Consider the following 17,044-nt stretch of genomic DNA (forward strand, 5'->3'; position numbering starts at 1 on the left):
GGTGTGGTGTAGGGGTTGGTGGTGGAACTTGGGGAAGGGGGGAAAAAGGGGCTGGGGGGGGGGGGAAAGGTGTGGGGGGGGAAAAGGGGAGGGGGAGACGTAGTCCTCCCCCCGTGGCTGCCAAAAGAGGGGGGGCACAGTCAGGGGGCACCCCCAAAAATGCACCAGAGGGAGGAGGGGGGGATCCCCTCCCACCCCAGGATGTGGTGGAGCTTGGGGAAGGGGATGGGGGGGGGGAAAAAGGGGTTGGGGGGGGAAAGGTGGCGGGGGAAAAGGGGAGGGGGGAGATGTAGTCCTCCCCCCCATGGCTGCCAAAGAGGGGGGGCAGAGTCAGGGGACACCCCCAAAAATGCAACAGAGGGAGGAGGGGGATCCCCAACCTCTGCCTGCCCCTTGCTCCATTTTGGGGGTGCCCCCTGTCCCACTCCCCCCCCCGCTCCAATCTGGGGGTGTCCCCAGCCCCATTCACCCCCCCAGCTCCATTTTTGGGGTGCCCCCAGCCCCATTCCCCCCCAGGTCTGCTTTTGGGGTGCCCCAGCCCCATTCTCCCCCCCAGCTCTATTTTGGGGGTGCCCCCAGCCCCATTCACCCCCCCAGGTCCATTTCTGGGGTGCCCCCGACCCCATTCCCCCTCCAGTTCCATTTCTGGGGTGCCCCCAGCCCCATTCCCCCCCCCCCCAGTCCGTTTCTGGGGTGCCTCCAGCCCCATTCCCCCCCCAGCCCATTTCTGGGGTGCCCCCAGCCCCCCTCACTGCGCGTTGATGATGTAGCTGAGGTCGGGGGGGCAGCGCCCCGTTGTTGGCGGCACGTGCGGCCTCGGCGTTGGGGTCCCATCCCCCCCAGGTCCGTTTTTGGGGTGCCCCCAGCCCCATTCCCCCCCCAGCTCTGCTTTTGGGGTGCCCCCAGCCCCATTCCCCCCCCAGCTCTGCTTTTGGGGTGCCCCCAGCCCCCCTCCAGCCCCCCTCACCGCGCGTTGACGATGTAGCTGAGGTCGGGGGGCAGCGCCCCGTTGTTGGCGGCGCGCGCGGCCTCGGCGTTGGCGTAGGGCTTGGGGAAGTAGTCGGAGACCTTCCCGGGGCGCAGGAACAGCTCCCCCTGCTCGTCCGGCCCGTCCTGCACCTCCACCTGCGGCACAGGGCCAGGGGAGAGGGTGAGGGAGAGGGGAGAGGGGAGAGGAGAGGGCAGAGGGGAAGGGGGAAGGAGAAGGGGGGAAGGAGAAGGGGGAAGGAGAAGGGGGAAGGAGAAGGGGGGAAGGAGAAGGGGGGAAGGAGAAGGGGGGAAGGAGAAGGGGGGAAGGAGAAGGGGGGAAGGAGAAGGGGGGAAGGAGAAGGGGGGAAGGAGAAGGGGGGAAGGAGAAGGGGGAAGGAGAAGGGGGGAAGGAGAAGGGGGGAAGGAGGGGTCCAGGGAGGGAAAGAGGAACAGATGGAGAGAGGGGGGGAGGGATGGAGAGAGGGATGTGGGAAGGTGAGAGAGATGGAGGATGGATGGAGGGAGGGAGGGATGGAGAAGTGAAAAGGGACAGATGGAAGGAGGGATGGACAGAGAGATGAACGAAGGGAAGGGTGGAGAGAAGGAGAGATGGATGGGGAGATGGAGGATGGATGGATGCAGAGATGGATGGATGGGTGGGTGGTCAGATAGGGGGTGGATGGAGAGAAGGAAGGACAGACGGACAGACAGATGAAGGAAAGATGGATGGATGGAGAAAAGGAAGGAGGGATGGATGGAGGGAGGGAGGGATGGAGTGAAGGAGAGAGGGAGAGAAGGAAAGATGGTCAGATGGGAGATGGATGGATGGACAGAGGGAGGGACAGAGGAAGGAAAGATGGATGGACAGGTGGATGGAGGGATGGATAAAGTGAAGGATGGACAGATGGAGAGGAGGAGGGATGGATGGACAGACAGAGGGATGGAGATGAATGGAGGAAGGGATGGAAGGAAAGACGGAGAGAAGAAAGGATGGATAGACGGACAGCTGGAGGAATGGATGAAGTGAGGGATGGAGGGATGGAGAGAAGGAAGGAAGGATGGACAGAGGGATGGATGGACAGAGAGATGGATGGACAGATGGAGGGATGGACAAAATGAAGGATGGAGAGATGGACAGATGGATGCAAAGATAGATGGGAGAGAGGGAAGGATGGTTGGACAGAGGGATGGGTGGCTGGACAGATGGATGGATGGATGGATGGATGGATGGATGGATGGATGGATGGATGGATGGACAGGGGATGGATGGATGGATGGATGGATGGATGGAGGGATGGAGGGATGGATGGATGGATGGATGATGGATGGATGGAGGGATGGAGGGATGGATGGATGGATGGATGGAGGGATGGATGGATGGATGGATGATGGATGGATGGATGGATGGATGGATGGATGGATGGATGGATGGATGGATGGATGGATGGATGGAGGGATGGAGGGATGGAGGGAGGGATGGATGGATGGATGGATGATGGATGGATGGATGGATGGATGGATGGATGGATGGATGGATGGATGATGGATGGATGGAGGGATGGAGGGATGGAGGGAGGGATGGATGGATGGATGGATGATGGATGGATGGAGGGATGGAGGGATGGATGGATGGATGGATGGATGGATGGATGGATGATGGATGGATGGATGATGGATGGATGGATGATGGATGGATGGATGGATGGATGGATGGATGGATGGATGGAGGGATTGATGGATGGATGGAGGGATGGAAGGATGGATGGATGATGGATGGATGGATGGATGGATGGATGGATGGATGGAGGGATGGATGGATGGATGGATGGATGGAGGGATGGATGGATGGAGGGATGGACGGACAGAGGGACGGCTGGGCGGGCAGGGGATGGACAGAGGGATGGATGGACAGAGGGACGGCTGGGCAGGCAGGGGCCGCAGAGCCGCCCACCCGCGGGTCCCACCTCCTGCGCCAGCGCCTTGGCCTCGGCCTCGGTGTGCGTGACGCCGACCAGGCTGCGGAAGGCCACGTACTCCATGCTGTGACAGGCCGAGCACACCTGGCGGTACACCTGGAACCCCCGCCGCAGGCTGCAACCGCGGGCAGGGCTCAGCGCGCGCCGGGCTGCCCCCCGGCACCCCCAGCATGCCCCGGGACCCCCCGGCACCCCCCAGCGCCCCCCGCTGCTCCCCGGGACCACCCAGCGACCCCCGCTGCTCCCCGGGACCCCCCGCTGCTCCCCAGCACCCCCGCTGCTCCCCGGGACCCCCCAGCACCCCCGCTGCTCCCCGGGACCCCCAGCGCCCCCGCTGCTCCCCGGGACCCCCCAGCGCCCCCCGCTGCTCCCCGGGACCCCCAGCATGCCCTGGGACCCCCCGGCAACCCCAGCGCCTCCCGCTGCTCCCCAGGACCACCCAGCGACCCCCGCTGCTCCCCGGGACCCCCGGCTGCTCCCCAGCACCCCCAGCGCCCCGCGACCCCCCCAGCGCCCCCCACTGCTCCCCGGGACCCCTGGCTGCTCCCCGGCACCCCCAGCGCCCCGCTGCTCCCCGGGACCCCCCGGCTGCTCCCCAGCACCCCCAGCGCCCCAGGACCCCCCGGGACCCCCCAGCGCCCCCCAGCTCCTAAACAGCACCCCCACTGCTCCCCGGGACCCCCCAGCACCCTCCGCTGCTCCCTGGGACCCCCCAGCGCCCCCCGCTGCTCCCCGGGACCACCCAGCACCCCCGCTGCTCCCCAGGACCCCCCGCTGCTCCCTGGCTCCTCCACAGCACCCCCCCAGCGCCCCCCGCTGCTCCCCAGGACCACCCAGCACCCCCCACTGCTCCCTGGGACCCCCCCAGCGCCCCCCACTGCTCCCCGGGACCCCCCAGCACCCCCCCAGCGCCCCGGGACCCCCCAGCGCCCCCCGCTGCTCTCCGGGACCCCCCGCTGCTCCCTGGGACCCCCCCAGCACCCCCCGCTGCTCCCCGGGACCCCCCAACACCCCCCAGCTCCACAGCACCCCCCACTGATCCCCGCAACCCCCCAGCACCCCCCGCTGCTCCCTGGGACCCCCCAGCACCCCCACTGCTCCCCAGGACCCCCCAGCACCCCCCGGCTCCTCCCCAGGACCCCCGGCTCCTCCCCAGCACCCAGGCTCCTTCCCGGGACCCCCTGGGCTCCCCAGCATCCCCCCGGCTCCTCCCCGGGACACCCCCAGCTCCCTGACCCCCCACACCGGCTCCCTGGGCACCCCCCGCCCCAGCTCCCTAAGACCCCCTCCCCAGCCCCCCAAACCCTGTCCCCTGGCTCCCTGACCCCACCCCAGCTCCCCCCCGGCCCCTCCCTGGCTCCCCAGCTCCCTGACCCCCCCACCCGGCACCTTGACCCCCCCTGCCCGGCTCCCTGACCACCCCCAGCTCCCTGACCCCCCCTCCCCGGCTCCCTGACCCCCCCCAGCTCCCTGACCCCCCCTCCCCGGCTCCCTGACCCCCCCCGCCCGGCTCCTTGACCCCCCTGCCCGGCTCCCTGACCACCCCCGGCTCCCTGACCCCCCCCAGCTCCCTGACCCCCCCTCCCCGGCTCCCTGACCCCCCCCAGCTCCCTGACCCCCCCTCCCCGGCTCCCTGACCCCCCCGCCCGGCTCCTTGACCCCCCTGCCCGGCTCCCTGACCACCCCCGGCTCCCTGACCCCCCCCAGCTCCCTGACCCCCCCTCCCCGGCTCCCTGACCCCCCCCGCCCGGCTCCTTGACCCCCCTGCCCGGCTCCCTGACCACCCCCGGCTCCCTGACCCCCCCCAGCTCCCTGACCCCCCCTCCCCGGCTCCCTGACCACCCCCAGCTCCCTGATCCCCTCCCTGGCTCCCTGACCCCCCCTGCCCGACTCCCTGACCACCCCCCCCGCCCTGCTCCTTGACCCCCTCCCCAACTCCTTGACCCCCTCCCCAACTCCCTGACCCCCTCCCCAACTCCCTGACCCCCTCCCCGGCTCCCTGACCCCCCCTGCCTGAAGCCCTGACCCCCCCCCAGCTCCCCAGGCCCCCCCAACCTGGCTCCCCAGCCCCCCTCCCCAACTCCCTGACCTCCCCCCCAGCTCCCCACCTTCCCCACCCCCCTCTCCCCCCCTCCCTCCCCAGCTCCCACCCAGCTCCCCAGTCCCTTCCCCAGCCCCCCCACCCCCAGCTCCCCAAGCCCCCCTCAGCTCCCTGGCCCCCTCCAGCCCCCCCAGCCCCCAGCGCGGGTACCTGGCGTGGTCCAGCGCCGCCAGGGCCCCGGCGTGGCTCCAGGGGAAGCTGGGGGGGTGCAGCTCAGCTCCCCGGCCCCCACGGCCGCGCCCAGCGCCAGGGCCAGGCCCCCCCCCGCTGCCGCCAGCACCCCCAGCGCCGACACCGCGGCCTTGGCCCCGCGCCGCTGCCCCGGGAACGACGACAGCCTGGCCTGGGGGACGGGCAGGGGTCAGGGGGGCTGGGGGGCTGGGGGGCTGGGGGGCAGGGCTTGGCATGGGGGGTGCGGGGGCAGGGGGGTCAGGGGGTGCAGGGCTTGGGATGGGGGGTGCAGGGATCAGGGGGTGCAGGGGTCAGGGCGGGGTCAGGGGATGTGGGGGTCAGGGGGGTGCAGGGATTGGGGGGGTGCAGGGCTTGGCATGGGGGGTGTGGGGGGCAGGGGGTCAGGGGGGGCTGGGGAGGCTGGGGGGCAGGGGGGGTGTGGGAGGTGTGGGGGGCAGGGGGGTCGGGGGCTGAGGGGGCAGGGCTCAGCATGGGGGGTGTGGGGGACAGGGGGGTCAGGGGGGGCTGGGCTTGGGATGGGGGGCGTGGGGGGCAGGGGGGGCTGGGGGTGCAGGGCTCAGCATGGGGTGTGTGGGGGGCAGGGGGGTGCAGGGATTGGCATGGGGGGTGTGGTGGGGGGCAGGGGGGGCAGGGCTTGGCATGGGGGGTGTGGGGGGCTGGGGGGCAGGGCTTGGGATGGGGGGTGCAGGGATCAGGGGGTGCAGGGGTCAGGGGGGGGTCAGGGGGTGTGGGGGTCAGGGGGTGCAGGGCTTGGGATGGGGGTGTGGGGGTCAGGGGGGGCAGGGCTTGGGATGGGGGGGTGTGGGGGGCAGGGGGGGCAGGGCTTGGGATGGGGGGTGCAGGGATCAGGGGGTGCAGGGGTCGGGGGGGGTCAGGGGGTGTGGGGGTGCACGGGGTGCAGGGATTGGGATGGGGGGTGCAGGGATCAGGGGGTGCAGGGTCGGGGGGGGTCAGGGGGTGTGGGGGTGCAGGGTGTGCAGGGATTGGGATGGGGGGTGCAGGGGCCAAGGGGGTGCAGGGGTCAGGGTGTGGTCAGGGGAGTGTGGGGGTCGGGGGGTACAGGGCTTGGGATGGGGGGAATGGGGGTCAGGGGGGTGCAGGGATTGGGGAGGTGCAGGGGCTGCAGGGCTTGGGGATGGGGGGTGCAGGGATCAGGGGGTGCAGGGGTCAGGGCGGGGTCAGGGGTTGTGGGGGTCAGGGGGTGCAGGGATTGGGGGGTGCAGGGGGTGCAGGGCTCGGCATGGGGGCTGTGGGGGTCAGGGGGGTGCAGGGATTGGGATCGGGGGTGCAGGGGCCAAGGGGTGCAGGGGTTGGGGGGGTCAGGAGGTACAGGGCTTGGCATGGGGGTGTGGGGGTCAGGGGGGTGCAGGATGGGGGCGCAGGGCTTGGGATGGGGGGTGCGGGGATCAGGGGGGTGCAGGGGTCAGGGTGGGGTCAGGGATGTGGGGGTCAGGGGGTGCAGGGATTGGGGGGGTCGGGGTGCAGGGCTTGGGATGGGGGGTGCAGGGATCAGGGGGGTGCAGGGATTGGGGGGGTCGGGGTGCAGGGCTTGGGATGGGGGGGTGTGGGGTCAGGGGGGTGTGGGGGTCGAAGGGGGTCAGGGGGGCACGGGGGTCAGGATGGGGGTGCAGAGATTGGGGGACACAGGGTGGGGGTCATGGGGGTGGGATTGGGGTCCGGGATGGGGGTGCAGAGGTCAGGGGGTGTGGGGTGGGGGGCACAGGAGTCAGGGGGGTGCAGGGCTTGGGATGGGGGTGCAGAGGTCGGGGGGTGTTGGGCACAGGGTGGGGCTCATGGGGTGGGGTGCAGGGCTCAGGGGGGCAGGGGGTGGGGGTTATGGGAGTCAGGGGGACACAGGGCACGGGGTGGGGGCACAGGGTGGGGGTGCAGAACGGGGGGATGGGCGTTGGGGGTGCAGGATGGGGGGGTCAGGGCAGCGCGGGACGGGGGGCAGGGGGTGGGGGGAGCTGGGGACACCGGGACAGTCCCACCAGGGCTGGGGGCACCGGGCAGGGCGGGGGGGGCACCGGGGGGGACCGGGCAGGGCCGGGGGTAGCCAGGACCCCGGACAGAGCCGGTGGGTGGGACCGGGGGGGACCGGGCAGAGGGGAAGGGGCGGGAACCGGGCGGGGCCGGGGGGGCACCGGGGACACCGGGCAGGGCCGGGGGGGCACCGGGGACACCGGGCAGAGCCGGGGGGCACCGGGGGGGACCTGAACGGGAACCGGGCAGGGCCAGGGAGGAGCGGGGACACCGGACAGAGCCGGTGGGGGGGGACTGGGGGACACCGGGCAGGACCGGGGGGGGCATCAGGGGGAACCGGGCAGGGCCGGGGGTACCGGGGACACGGGGCAGGACCGGGGGGGACACTGGGGGGAACCGGGCAGGGCCGGGGGGCACCGGGCAGTGGGGAACGGGGCAGGAACCGGGCAGAGCCGGGGGTGGACTAGGGAAGGCCGGGGGTACCGGGGACACTGCGCAGGGCCGGGGGGGCACCGGGCAGGGCCGGGGGGGACCGGGCAGGGGGGAACGGAGCAGAAACCGGGCAGGGCCGGGGGTGGACCAGGAAGGCCGGGGGTACCGGGGACACCGGGCAGAGCCGGGGGGGACACCGAGCAGGACCGGGTGTGACCGGGGACACCGGGCAGGGCCGGGGGGAGGGAAGACCGGGGACGCCAGGCAGGGCCGGGGGGGCACCAGAGGGAACCGGGCAGGGCCGGGGAGGGGGGACCGGGGACACCGGGCAGGGCCGAGGGTTGCGGGGGAAGCGCGCAGGGCCGAGCCGCACCGGGGGCCCCGTCAGGCCCCGCTCAGGCCCGGTCAGGCCCCGCTCAGCCCCGCTCGGGCCCGGTCAGGCCCCGCTCAGCCCCCCTCGGCCCCGCTCAGGCCCGGTCAGGCCCCGTCAGGCCCCGCTCGGCCCCGTCAGGCCCCGCTCAGCCCCGCTCGGGCCCGGTCAGGCCCCGCTCGGGCCCGGTCAGGCCCGGTCAGGCCCCTCAGGCCCCGCTGCCCCGGGCGCTGCCGGTGACCTTCATTCACCCGCGCGGCCGGGCGCGGCGCTCACCGTGGCGGGCGCCGGGCGCGCCCCGGGCAGCAGGAAGCGGCCGTAGGGGCCGCAGCCGGAGGCTCCGCGCAGCCGCCGCCGCCGCCGCCGCCATCGCCGCTCCGCCCGCGCCCGCCGAGGTCGAGGGCACCGCGCGCCCGCCCGGCCCGGACGTGACGTCACCGCGCGACACCGCCGGAATCCGGCTGCGTCACTCGGACGCGACGGGCCCCCGGGCCCCCGCCCCCTCCCCCACTGCCCCCCCTCCCCATTGCCCCCTCCCCTCCCCCCCTGCCCCCCCCACCCCCATTCCCCCCCCCTCCCCCATTCCCCCCCCACCCCCATTGCCCCCCCCTCCCACATTGCCCCCCCCACTGCCCCCCCACTGCCCCCCCTCCCCCATTGCCCCCCCTCCCCCATTGCCCCCCCTCCCCCATTGCCCCCCCCATTGCCCCCCCCACCCCCATTGCCCCCCCTCCCCCATTGCCCCCCCATTGCCCCCCCCACCCCCATTGCCCCCCCTCCCCCATTGCCCCCCCACTGCCCCCCTCCCCCACTGCCCCCCCCATTGCCCCCCCATTGCCCCCCCCACCCCCATTGCCCCCCCTCCCCCATTGCCCCCCCACTGCCCCCCCTCCCCCACTGCCCCCCCACCCCCCATTGCCCCCCCTCCCCACTGCCCCCCCTCCCCATTAACCGCCCCCCATTGCCCCCCCTCCCCCACTGCCCCCCCACCCCCACTGCCCCCCACCCCCACGCCCCCCTCCCCCATTAACCGCCCCCCCCATTGCCCCCCCCCCCACTGCCCCCCCCCCATTGAAGCGGCTCCGCACCCGTCTGGGTTCAGCCTTTATTGGGGCGCTGCGGGCCCGGCCCCGCGGGCGGGGGGCAGGGAGAGACCCCCGGGGGGGGGTAGAGACCCCCCCGGTACAGAGAGACCCCGAGAGCACAGGGACACTCCCCCCCCTCCACCCCCCAGTACAGACCAGGACCCCCCAGTACAGAGAGAGACCCCCAGGAGGGCAGGGACCCCCCCCCCCCAGTACAGACCAGGACCCCCCAGTGCAGAGAGAGACCCCGGGGGGGCAGGGACCCCCTCAGTACAGACTGGGACCCCCAGTACAGAGAGAGACCCCTGAGAGCACAGAGACCCCCCCCCAGTACAGACAGAGACCCCTGAGAGTGCAGGGACACCCCCCCTCCCCCCCAGTACAGACTGGGACCCCCCGGTACAGAGAGAGACCCCCCCAGTACAGACTGGGACGCCCCAGTGCAGAGAGCACAGGGACCCACCCCCCAAATACAGACCAGGACCCCCCGGTACAGAGAGAGACCCCCAGGAGGGCAGAGACCCCCCCCAGTACAGACCAGGACCCCCCAGTGCAGAGAGAGACCCCCGGGGGGCAGGGACCCCCCCCAGTACAGACTGGGACCCCCCTGGACAGAGAGACCCCCCCCAGGCCAGACTGGGGACCCCTGGACAGAGACACCCCCAGTACCGACCAGCACAGAGACCCCCGGGCAGGGACCCCCAGGACAGGGTGGGGACCCCTGGGACAGGGACCCCAGGGCAGGGTGGGGACCCCCCAGCACAGGGACCCCCGGGCCAGAGAGAGACCCCCGGGACAGGGTGGGGACCCCCCAGGCAGGGACAGGAGAGAGACCCCCCAGCACAGGGACCCCCAGCACAGAGAGAGACCCCCGGGCAGGGACCCCTGGGCAGGTACAGAGAGAGACCCCCCGGGCAGGGACCCCCTGGGACAGGGACCCCCGGGACAGACTGGGGACCCCCCAGCACAGGGACCCCCGGGCCAGACACACCCTCCCCAGTACAGACTGGAACCGCCCCAGTACAGCCCGTGGAGCCCCCAGCCCAGTGCAGCCCCCGGCTGGTGCCCAGGGCTGGGCTGTGGGTCTGTCTGTCTGTCTGTGGGTCTGTCCATGGGGCTGTGGGTGGGTTGCTGGGTCCGTGTGTCCGTCTGTCTGTCCGTGTGTCCGTCTCAGCGCCAGAAGAGCCCGTTCCAGAGCAGCAGCCAGCAGGGCAGGAGCCCAGGACTGGGCTGTGGGTCTGTGGGTCTGTCTGTGGGTCTGTCCATGGGGCTGTGGGTGGTTGGTGTGTCCGTGTGTCCATCCACGTGTCCATGTGTCCGTCTGTCTGTCCTGAGGTCCCTCTCAGCGCCAGAAGAGCACGTTCCAGAGCAGCAGTCAGCAGGGGCAGGAGCCCAGGGCTGGGCTGTGGGTCTGTCTGTGGGTCTGTGGGTCTGTCTGTGGGTCTGTCCATGGGGCTGTGGGGCTGGCTGTGGGTCTGTCCATGGGGCTGTGGGTGGGTTGGTGGGTCTGTCTGTCCATGTGTCCGTGTGTCCATCCACGTGTCTGTGTGTCCGTCTCAGCGCCAGAAGAGCACGTTCCAGAGCAGCAGCCAGCAGGGGCAGGAGCCCAGGGCTGGGCTGTGAGGCTGTCTGTCTGTCTGTGGGTCTGTCTGTCTGTGGGTCTGTCCATGGGTCTGTGGGTGGGTTGGTGTGTCCGTGTGTTCATCCATGTGTCCGTGTGTCCGTCTGTCTGTCCTGAGGTCCCTCTCAGCGCCAGAAGAGCACGTTCCAGAGCAGCAGCCAGCAGGGGCAGGTGCCCAGGGCTGGGCTGTGGGTCTGGCTGTGGGTCTGTCCATGGGGCTGTGGGTGGGTTGGTGGGTCTGTCTGTCTGTCTGTCCCTCTCAGTGCCAGAAGAGCCCGTTCCAGAGCAGCAGCCAGCAGGAGCAGGTGCCCAGGGCTGGGCTGTAGGTCTGTCTGTCTGTGGGTCTGTCCATGGGGCTGTGGGTGGGTTGCTGGGTCCGTGTGTCCATCCATGTGTCCGTGTGTCCGTCTGTCTGTCCTGAAGTCCCTCTCAGCGCCAGAAGAGCACGTTCCAGAGCAGCAGCCAGCAGGGGTAGGTGCCCAGGGCTGGGCTGTGGGTCTGTCCATGGGGCTGTGGGTGGGTTGGTGGGTCTGTCTGTCTGTCCACGTGTCCGTGTGTCCCTCTCAGCACCAGAAGAGCCCGTTCCAGAGCAGCAGCCAGCAGGGGCAGGAGCCCAGGGCTGGGCTGTAGGTCTGTGGGTCTGTCTGTGGGGCTGTCCATGGGGCTGTGGGTGGGTTGCTGGGTCCGTGTGTCCATCCATGTGTCCGTGTGTCTGTCCACGTGTCCGTGTGTCCGTCTCAGCGCCAGAAGAGCACGTTCCAGAGCAGCAGCAGCAGGGGCAGGTGCCCAGGGCTGGGCTGTGGGTCTGTCTGTCTGTCTGTGGGTCTGTCTGTGGGGCTGTCCATGGGGCTGTGGGTGGGTTGCTGGGTCCATGTGTCTGTCTGTCTGTCCGTGTGTCCGTCTCAGCACCAGAAGAGCCTGTTCCAGAGCAGCAGCCAGCAGGGGCAGGTGCCCAGGGCTGGGCTGTGGGTCTGTGAGTCTGTCTGTGGGTCTGTGGGTCTGTCTGTGGGTCCATCCCTGGGGCTGTGGGTGGGTTGGTGTGTCCGTGTGTCCATCCACGTGTCCGTGTGTCCGTCTCAGCGCCAGAAGAGCACGTTCCAGAGCAGCAGCCAGCAGGGGTAGGTGCCCAGGGCCAGGCAGGGGTAGAGCCGGGCGCCGTAGAGCCGGTGTTGCAGCAGCCCCTGTGCCAGGGAGCCCAGGAAGAGCTGCCAGCCCTCGGCCCAGCCCGCCGGCGCCTCCAGCAGCTCCTGCTGCACGAAGATGCTCAGCAGCAGCGTCACCCCCGGCGAGCTCAGCACCAGCAGCGCGGCCAGCAGCGGCCTGGGGGGGGGGAAAGGGGGGGGGTCAGGACCCCCCAGTTCTAGGGAGAGACCCCCAGCAGCCCCCCAGCAGCCCCCCCAGCAGCATCACCCCCAGGGAGCTCAGCACCAGCAGCGCGGCCAGCAGCGGCCTGGGGGGGGAGAGAGGGGGGGGTCAGGACCTGCCCGGGGAGGGAGAGACCCCCCAGTCCCAGGGAGAGACCCCCAGCAGCCCCAGGGAGAGACCCCCTGCAGCCCCCAGCAGCCCCTGAGCATCCCCAGCCCCAGCCCCAGCAGCGTCACCCCCGGCGAGCTCAGCACCAGCAGCGCGGCCAGCAGCGGCCTGGGAGGGAGAGACGGGGGGGTAAGGGGGGGTCAGGACCCCCCTGTTCCAGGGAGAGACCCCCAGCAGCCCCTGAGCATCCCCAGCCCCAGCCCCAGCAGTGTCACCCCCGGCGAGCTCAGCACCAGCAGCGCGGCCAGCAGCGGCCTGGGGGGGGGGAGAGGGGGGGTCAGGACCTGCCCGGGGAGGGAGAGACCCCCCAGTCCCAGGGAGAGACCCCCTGCAGCCCCAGGGAGAGACCCCCTGCAGCCCCTGAGCATCCCCAGCCCCAGCAGCGTCACCCCCGGCGAGCTCAGCACCAGCAGCGCGGCCAGCAGCGGCCTGGGGGGTGAAGAGGGGGGGGAATGGGGGCGTCAGGACCTGCCTGGGGAGGGAGAGACCCCCCCAGTCCCAGGGAGAGACCCCCAGCAGCCCCAGGGAGAGACCCCCTGCAGCCCCCAGCAGCCCCTGAGCATCCCCAGCCTCAGCCCCAGCAGCGTCACCCCCGGCGAGCTCAGCCCCAGCAGCGCGGCCAGCAGCGGCCTGGGGGGGAGAGGGGGGGATCAGGACCCCCCTGTTCCAGGGAGAGACCCCCCAGTTCCAGGGAAAGACCCCCCAGTTCCAGGGAGAGACCCCCAGCAGCCCCCCAGCAGTGTCACCCCCCAGGGAGCTCAGCCCCAGCAGCCTGGAGGGGGGATCAAAGGGGGGGTCAGGACCTCCCTGTTCCAGGGAGAGACCCCCAGTTCCAGGGAGAGACCCCCAGCAGCCCCCACCCTGGGGAGAGACCCCCAGCAGCCCCCAGCAGCCCCAGCACCAGCAGCGCGGCCAGCAGCGGCCTGGGGGGGCGGTTGAGGGGGGGGTCAGGGCCACCAGGGCAGAAGAGACCCCCAGCAGCCCCCCACCATGGGGAGAGACCCCCAGCAGCCCCAGGGAGAGATCCCCTGGCAGCCCCCCTGGCCCGGGGAGAGACCCCCCAGCAGCCCCAGGGAGAGACCCCCGTGTCCCCTCAGCATCCCACCCCAGGGACAGCACCCAGGACCCCCCCCAGGACCCCGGGGACAGCCCCCAGGATCCTCATCACCCCAAGGGCAGCCCCCAGGACCCCCCATCACCCCCAGGACCCCCAGGGCCCCCATCACCCCAAGGGGAGCCCCAAGGGGAGCCCCCACCACCCCGGGCACCTGCTCCAGGGCCCCCATCACCCCAAGGACAGCCCCCAGGACCCCCATCAACCCAGAGACAGCCCCCAGGACCCCCCCCAGGACCCCCATCACCCCAGGAACAGCCCCCAGGACCCCCCCCAGGACCCCCATCACCCTGGGAACAGCCCCCAGACCCCCCCCAGGACCCCCATCACCCCGGAACAGCCCCCAGACCCCCCGAGGACCCCCATCACCCTGGGAACAGCCCCCAGACCCCCTGAGGACCCCCATCACCCCGGGAACAGCCCCCAGACCCCCCTCCCCGTGCAGCCCCCAGGACCCCCCCAGGACCCCCATCACCCCGGGAACAGCCCCCAGACCCCCCCCCAGGACCCCCATCACCCCGGGGACCCGCTCCAGGGCTCCCATCACCCCAGGAACAGCCCCCAGACGCCCCTCCCCGTGCAGCCCCCAGGACCCCCCCAGGACCCCCATCACCCCCAGGACAGCCCCCAGACCCCCATCACCCCGGGAACAGCCCCCAGGACCCCCCCCAGGACCCCCATCACCCCCAGGACCCCCCCCAGGACCCCCATCACCCCGGAACAGCCCCCAGGACCCCCCATCACCCCAAGGGCAGCCCCCAGGACCCCCCATCACCCTAAGGACAGCCCCCAGGACCCCCCCCCAGGACTCCCATCACCCCGGAACAGCCCCAGACCCCCCCCCAGGACCCCCATCACCCCCAGGACAGCCCCCAGACCCCCATCACCCCAGGAACAGCCCCAGCCCCCCCTTCCCGTGCAGCCCCTCACTTGGGCCCGGTGGGCCGCACGGCGGCGGCCGCGGGCACCATGGTGACGGCCAGGAGGAAGCCCAGGGAGAAGTTGAGCAGCGCCAGGGAGCCCAACTGCAGCGCCAGGGACAGCAGGGCCACCAGCTTGAGGGACATCCAGCCACGGTCACTGCTGCCTCCTGACAGCACCCTGGGGCAGGGGACACCAAGGGGACATGGGTCAGGGGGACACAGAGGGGACAGGGGGACAGGGCAGGGCCACCAGCTTGAGGGACATCCAGCCACGGTCACTGCTGCCTCCTGACAGCACCCTGGGGCAGGGGACAGAGCAGGGGGTCAGGGGGACACAGGGGACAGGGGGACAGGGCAGGGGTCAGGGGGACACTGCAGGGCCACCAGCTTGAGGGACATCCAGCCACGCTCACTGCTGCCTCCTGACAGCACCCTGGGGCAGGGGACAGGGCAGGGGGTCAGGGACACATGGGGGGGTCAGGGACAGGGGGACACAGAGGGGACAGGGGGACAGGGCAGGGGGTCAGGGACACGTGGGGGGTCAGGGACACTGCAGGGCCAGGGACAGCAGGGCCACCAGGTACCCCGAGGCGCTCACTGCCACCAGTATCACCATTGCCACCACCAGCATCCCACCACCATCGCCACCGCTGGCATCCCACTGCCACCATCACCACCACCACCACCTCCACTGCCATCATCCCACTGCTGCCATCACCACCACTGTCACCTCACCATCGCTACTGCCATCACCATCATCCCACCACCACCACCATCACTGCCACTGCCACAGCCATCACCACCACCACTGCCATCGTCACCACCAGCATCCCACCACCACCATCACCACCATCACTGCCACCACCATCATTTCACCTCCACCACCACCACCACCATCACACCACCTCACCACCATCTCACCACCATCACCATCATCCCAATACCACCACCATCACCACCATCACTGCCACTGCCATCATCCCACCTCCATCACCACTACCACCACTGCCACTGCCATCATTTCACCTCCACCACCATCAAACCACCACCACCACCATCTCACCACCACCTCACCACCATCACACCATCACCATCACACCATCTCACCACCATCATCACCACACCATCTCACCACCACCACCATCTCACCACCACCACCATCACCACCACCACACACTGCCATCATCCCACTGCCATCATCACCACCATCACTGCCACTGCCATCGTTCCACCTCACCACCACCACCATCGCCACCACCATCACCACCTCACCACCACCATCACCAGTGCCATCATCACTACCATCATCCCACCACCATCACCACCATCATCATCACTACCATCACTGCCACTGCCATCATCCCACTGCCATCACCACCACTGCCACTGCCATCATTTCACCTCCACCACCATCAAACCACCACCTCACCACCACCTCACCACCATCACCATCATCCCAATACCACCACCATCACCACTACCATCATCCCACCACCATCACCACCACCATCACTGCCACTGCCATCATTTCACTTCCACCACCACCACCACCATCATCACACCATCGCCACCACCATCTCACCACCACCACCACCACCTCAACCACCACCACCACCTCACCACCACCACCATCACCAGTGCCATCATCACTACCATCATCTCACCACCATCACCATCATCCCACCACCATCACCACCACCACTGCCACTGCCATCATTTCACCTCCACCACCAGCACCACCTCACCATCACCACCACCATCATCCCACCATCTCACCACCATCTCACCACCACCACCACCACCATCTCACACCATCACCACCACCACCATCTCACCATCACCACCACCACCATCTCACCATCACCACCACCACCATCACCACCACCATCACCAGTGCCATCATCACTACCATCATCCCACCACCATCACCACCACCACTGCCACTGCCATCATTTCACCTCCACCACCACCATCATCACACCATCTCACCACCACATCACCACCATCTCACCACCATCATCACCACCATCACCCCACCACCACCACCATCTCACCAGCACTATCTCACCACCATCTCACCCCCCCACCCCGCATCCCCAGCCCACCTGTGCGTGCTGTGCGGCAGCGCCATGCCAGCCACGTAGATGGCGATGAGGGTGAGCACCACGGCTTCGGCCTCGGACACCGGGAAGTGCTGGGCGGCCACGTGCTGGCCCAGCACCGGCAGCAGGTAGAGCGCCAGCCCCGCCGCGTGACACACCAGCACCGGCGCCACCAGCACCGCCAGCCCCGGCGAGCGCCCCCGCCTGCCCCAGGCGGGGGGGACAGGGGGGTCAGGGGGGCATGGGAGGGGGATGGGAGGGATGGAGACCCCCCCGGAGACCCCAACCCACCTCCCCAGCTGTGCCACCAGCACCGCCAGCCCCGGCGAGCGCCCCGCCTGCGCCGGGCGGGGGGGACAGGGGGGTCAGGGGGGGTGGGAGGGATGGTGACCCCCCCGGAGACCCCAACCCACCTCCCCAGCTGTGGCACCAGCACCGCCAGCCCCGGCGAGCGCCCCGCCTGCGCCGGGGGGGACAGGGGGGTCAGGGGGGGATGGGGGGCAGGGGAGGGGGGTGGGAGGGGGACAGGAGGGGGACGGGAGGGGGGTTAGGGGGGGATGGGGGGCAGGGGAGGGGGGTGGGAGGGATGGTGACCCCCCGGAGACCCCAACCCACCTCCCCAGCTGTGGCACCAGCACTGCCA

The 17,044-nt window shown here is 70.5% G+C and overlaps 2 protein-coding genes across 2 annotated transcripts; both read right to left on the reverse strand.

The window, feature by feature from the left end:
* Positions 1-958: 958 nt before the first annotated feature.
* Positions 959-8,393, reverse strand: LOC311204636 (cytochrome c1, heme protein, mitochondrial-like; the record flags this gene model as incomplete). Its single annotated transcript, XM_084281036.1, is given in 6 exon segments — positions 959-1,125; positions 2,934-3,060; positions 5,197-5,263; positions 5,266-5,389; positions 8,300-8,347; positions 8,349-8,393. Coding segments are annotated over 6 exon segments (573 nt in total). The 3' UTR covers positions 959-963.
* Positions 8,394-9,655: 1,262 nt separating this feature from the next.
* GPAA1 (glycosylphosphatidylinositol anchor attachment 1) lies at positions 9,656-16,861 on the reverse strand (the record flags this gene model as incomplete). The annotated part of the gene is made up of 4 exons (XM_084281035.1): positions 9,656-12,049; positions 14,307-14,477; positions 16,405-16,605; positions 16,815-16,861. Coding segments are annotated over 4 exons (663 nt in total), but the record flags the coding sequence as incomplete, so codon positions are not given.
* Between the last annotated feature and the right edge of the window lie 183 nt (positions 16,862-17,044).

The sequence above is a fragment of the Gallinula chloropus genome, assembly GCF_964237585.1.
Source record: "Gallinula chloropus genome assembly, contig: HAP1_SCAFFOLD_707, whole genome shotgun sequence".
NCBI lineage: Eukaryota > Metazoa > Chordata > Aves > Gruiformes > Rallidae > Gallinula > Gallinula chloropus.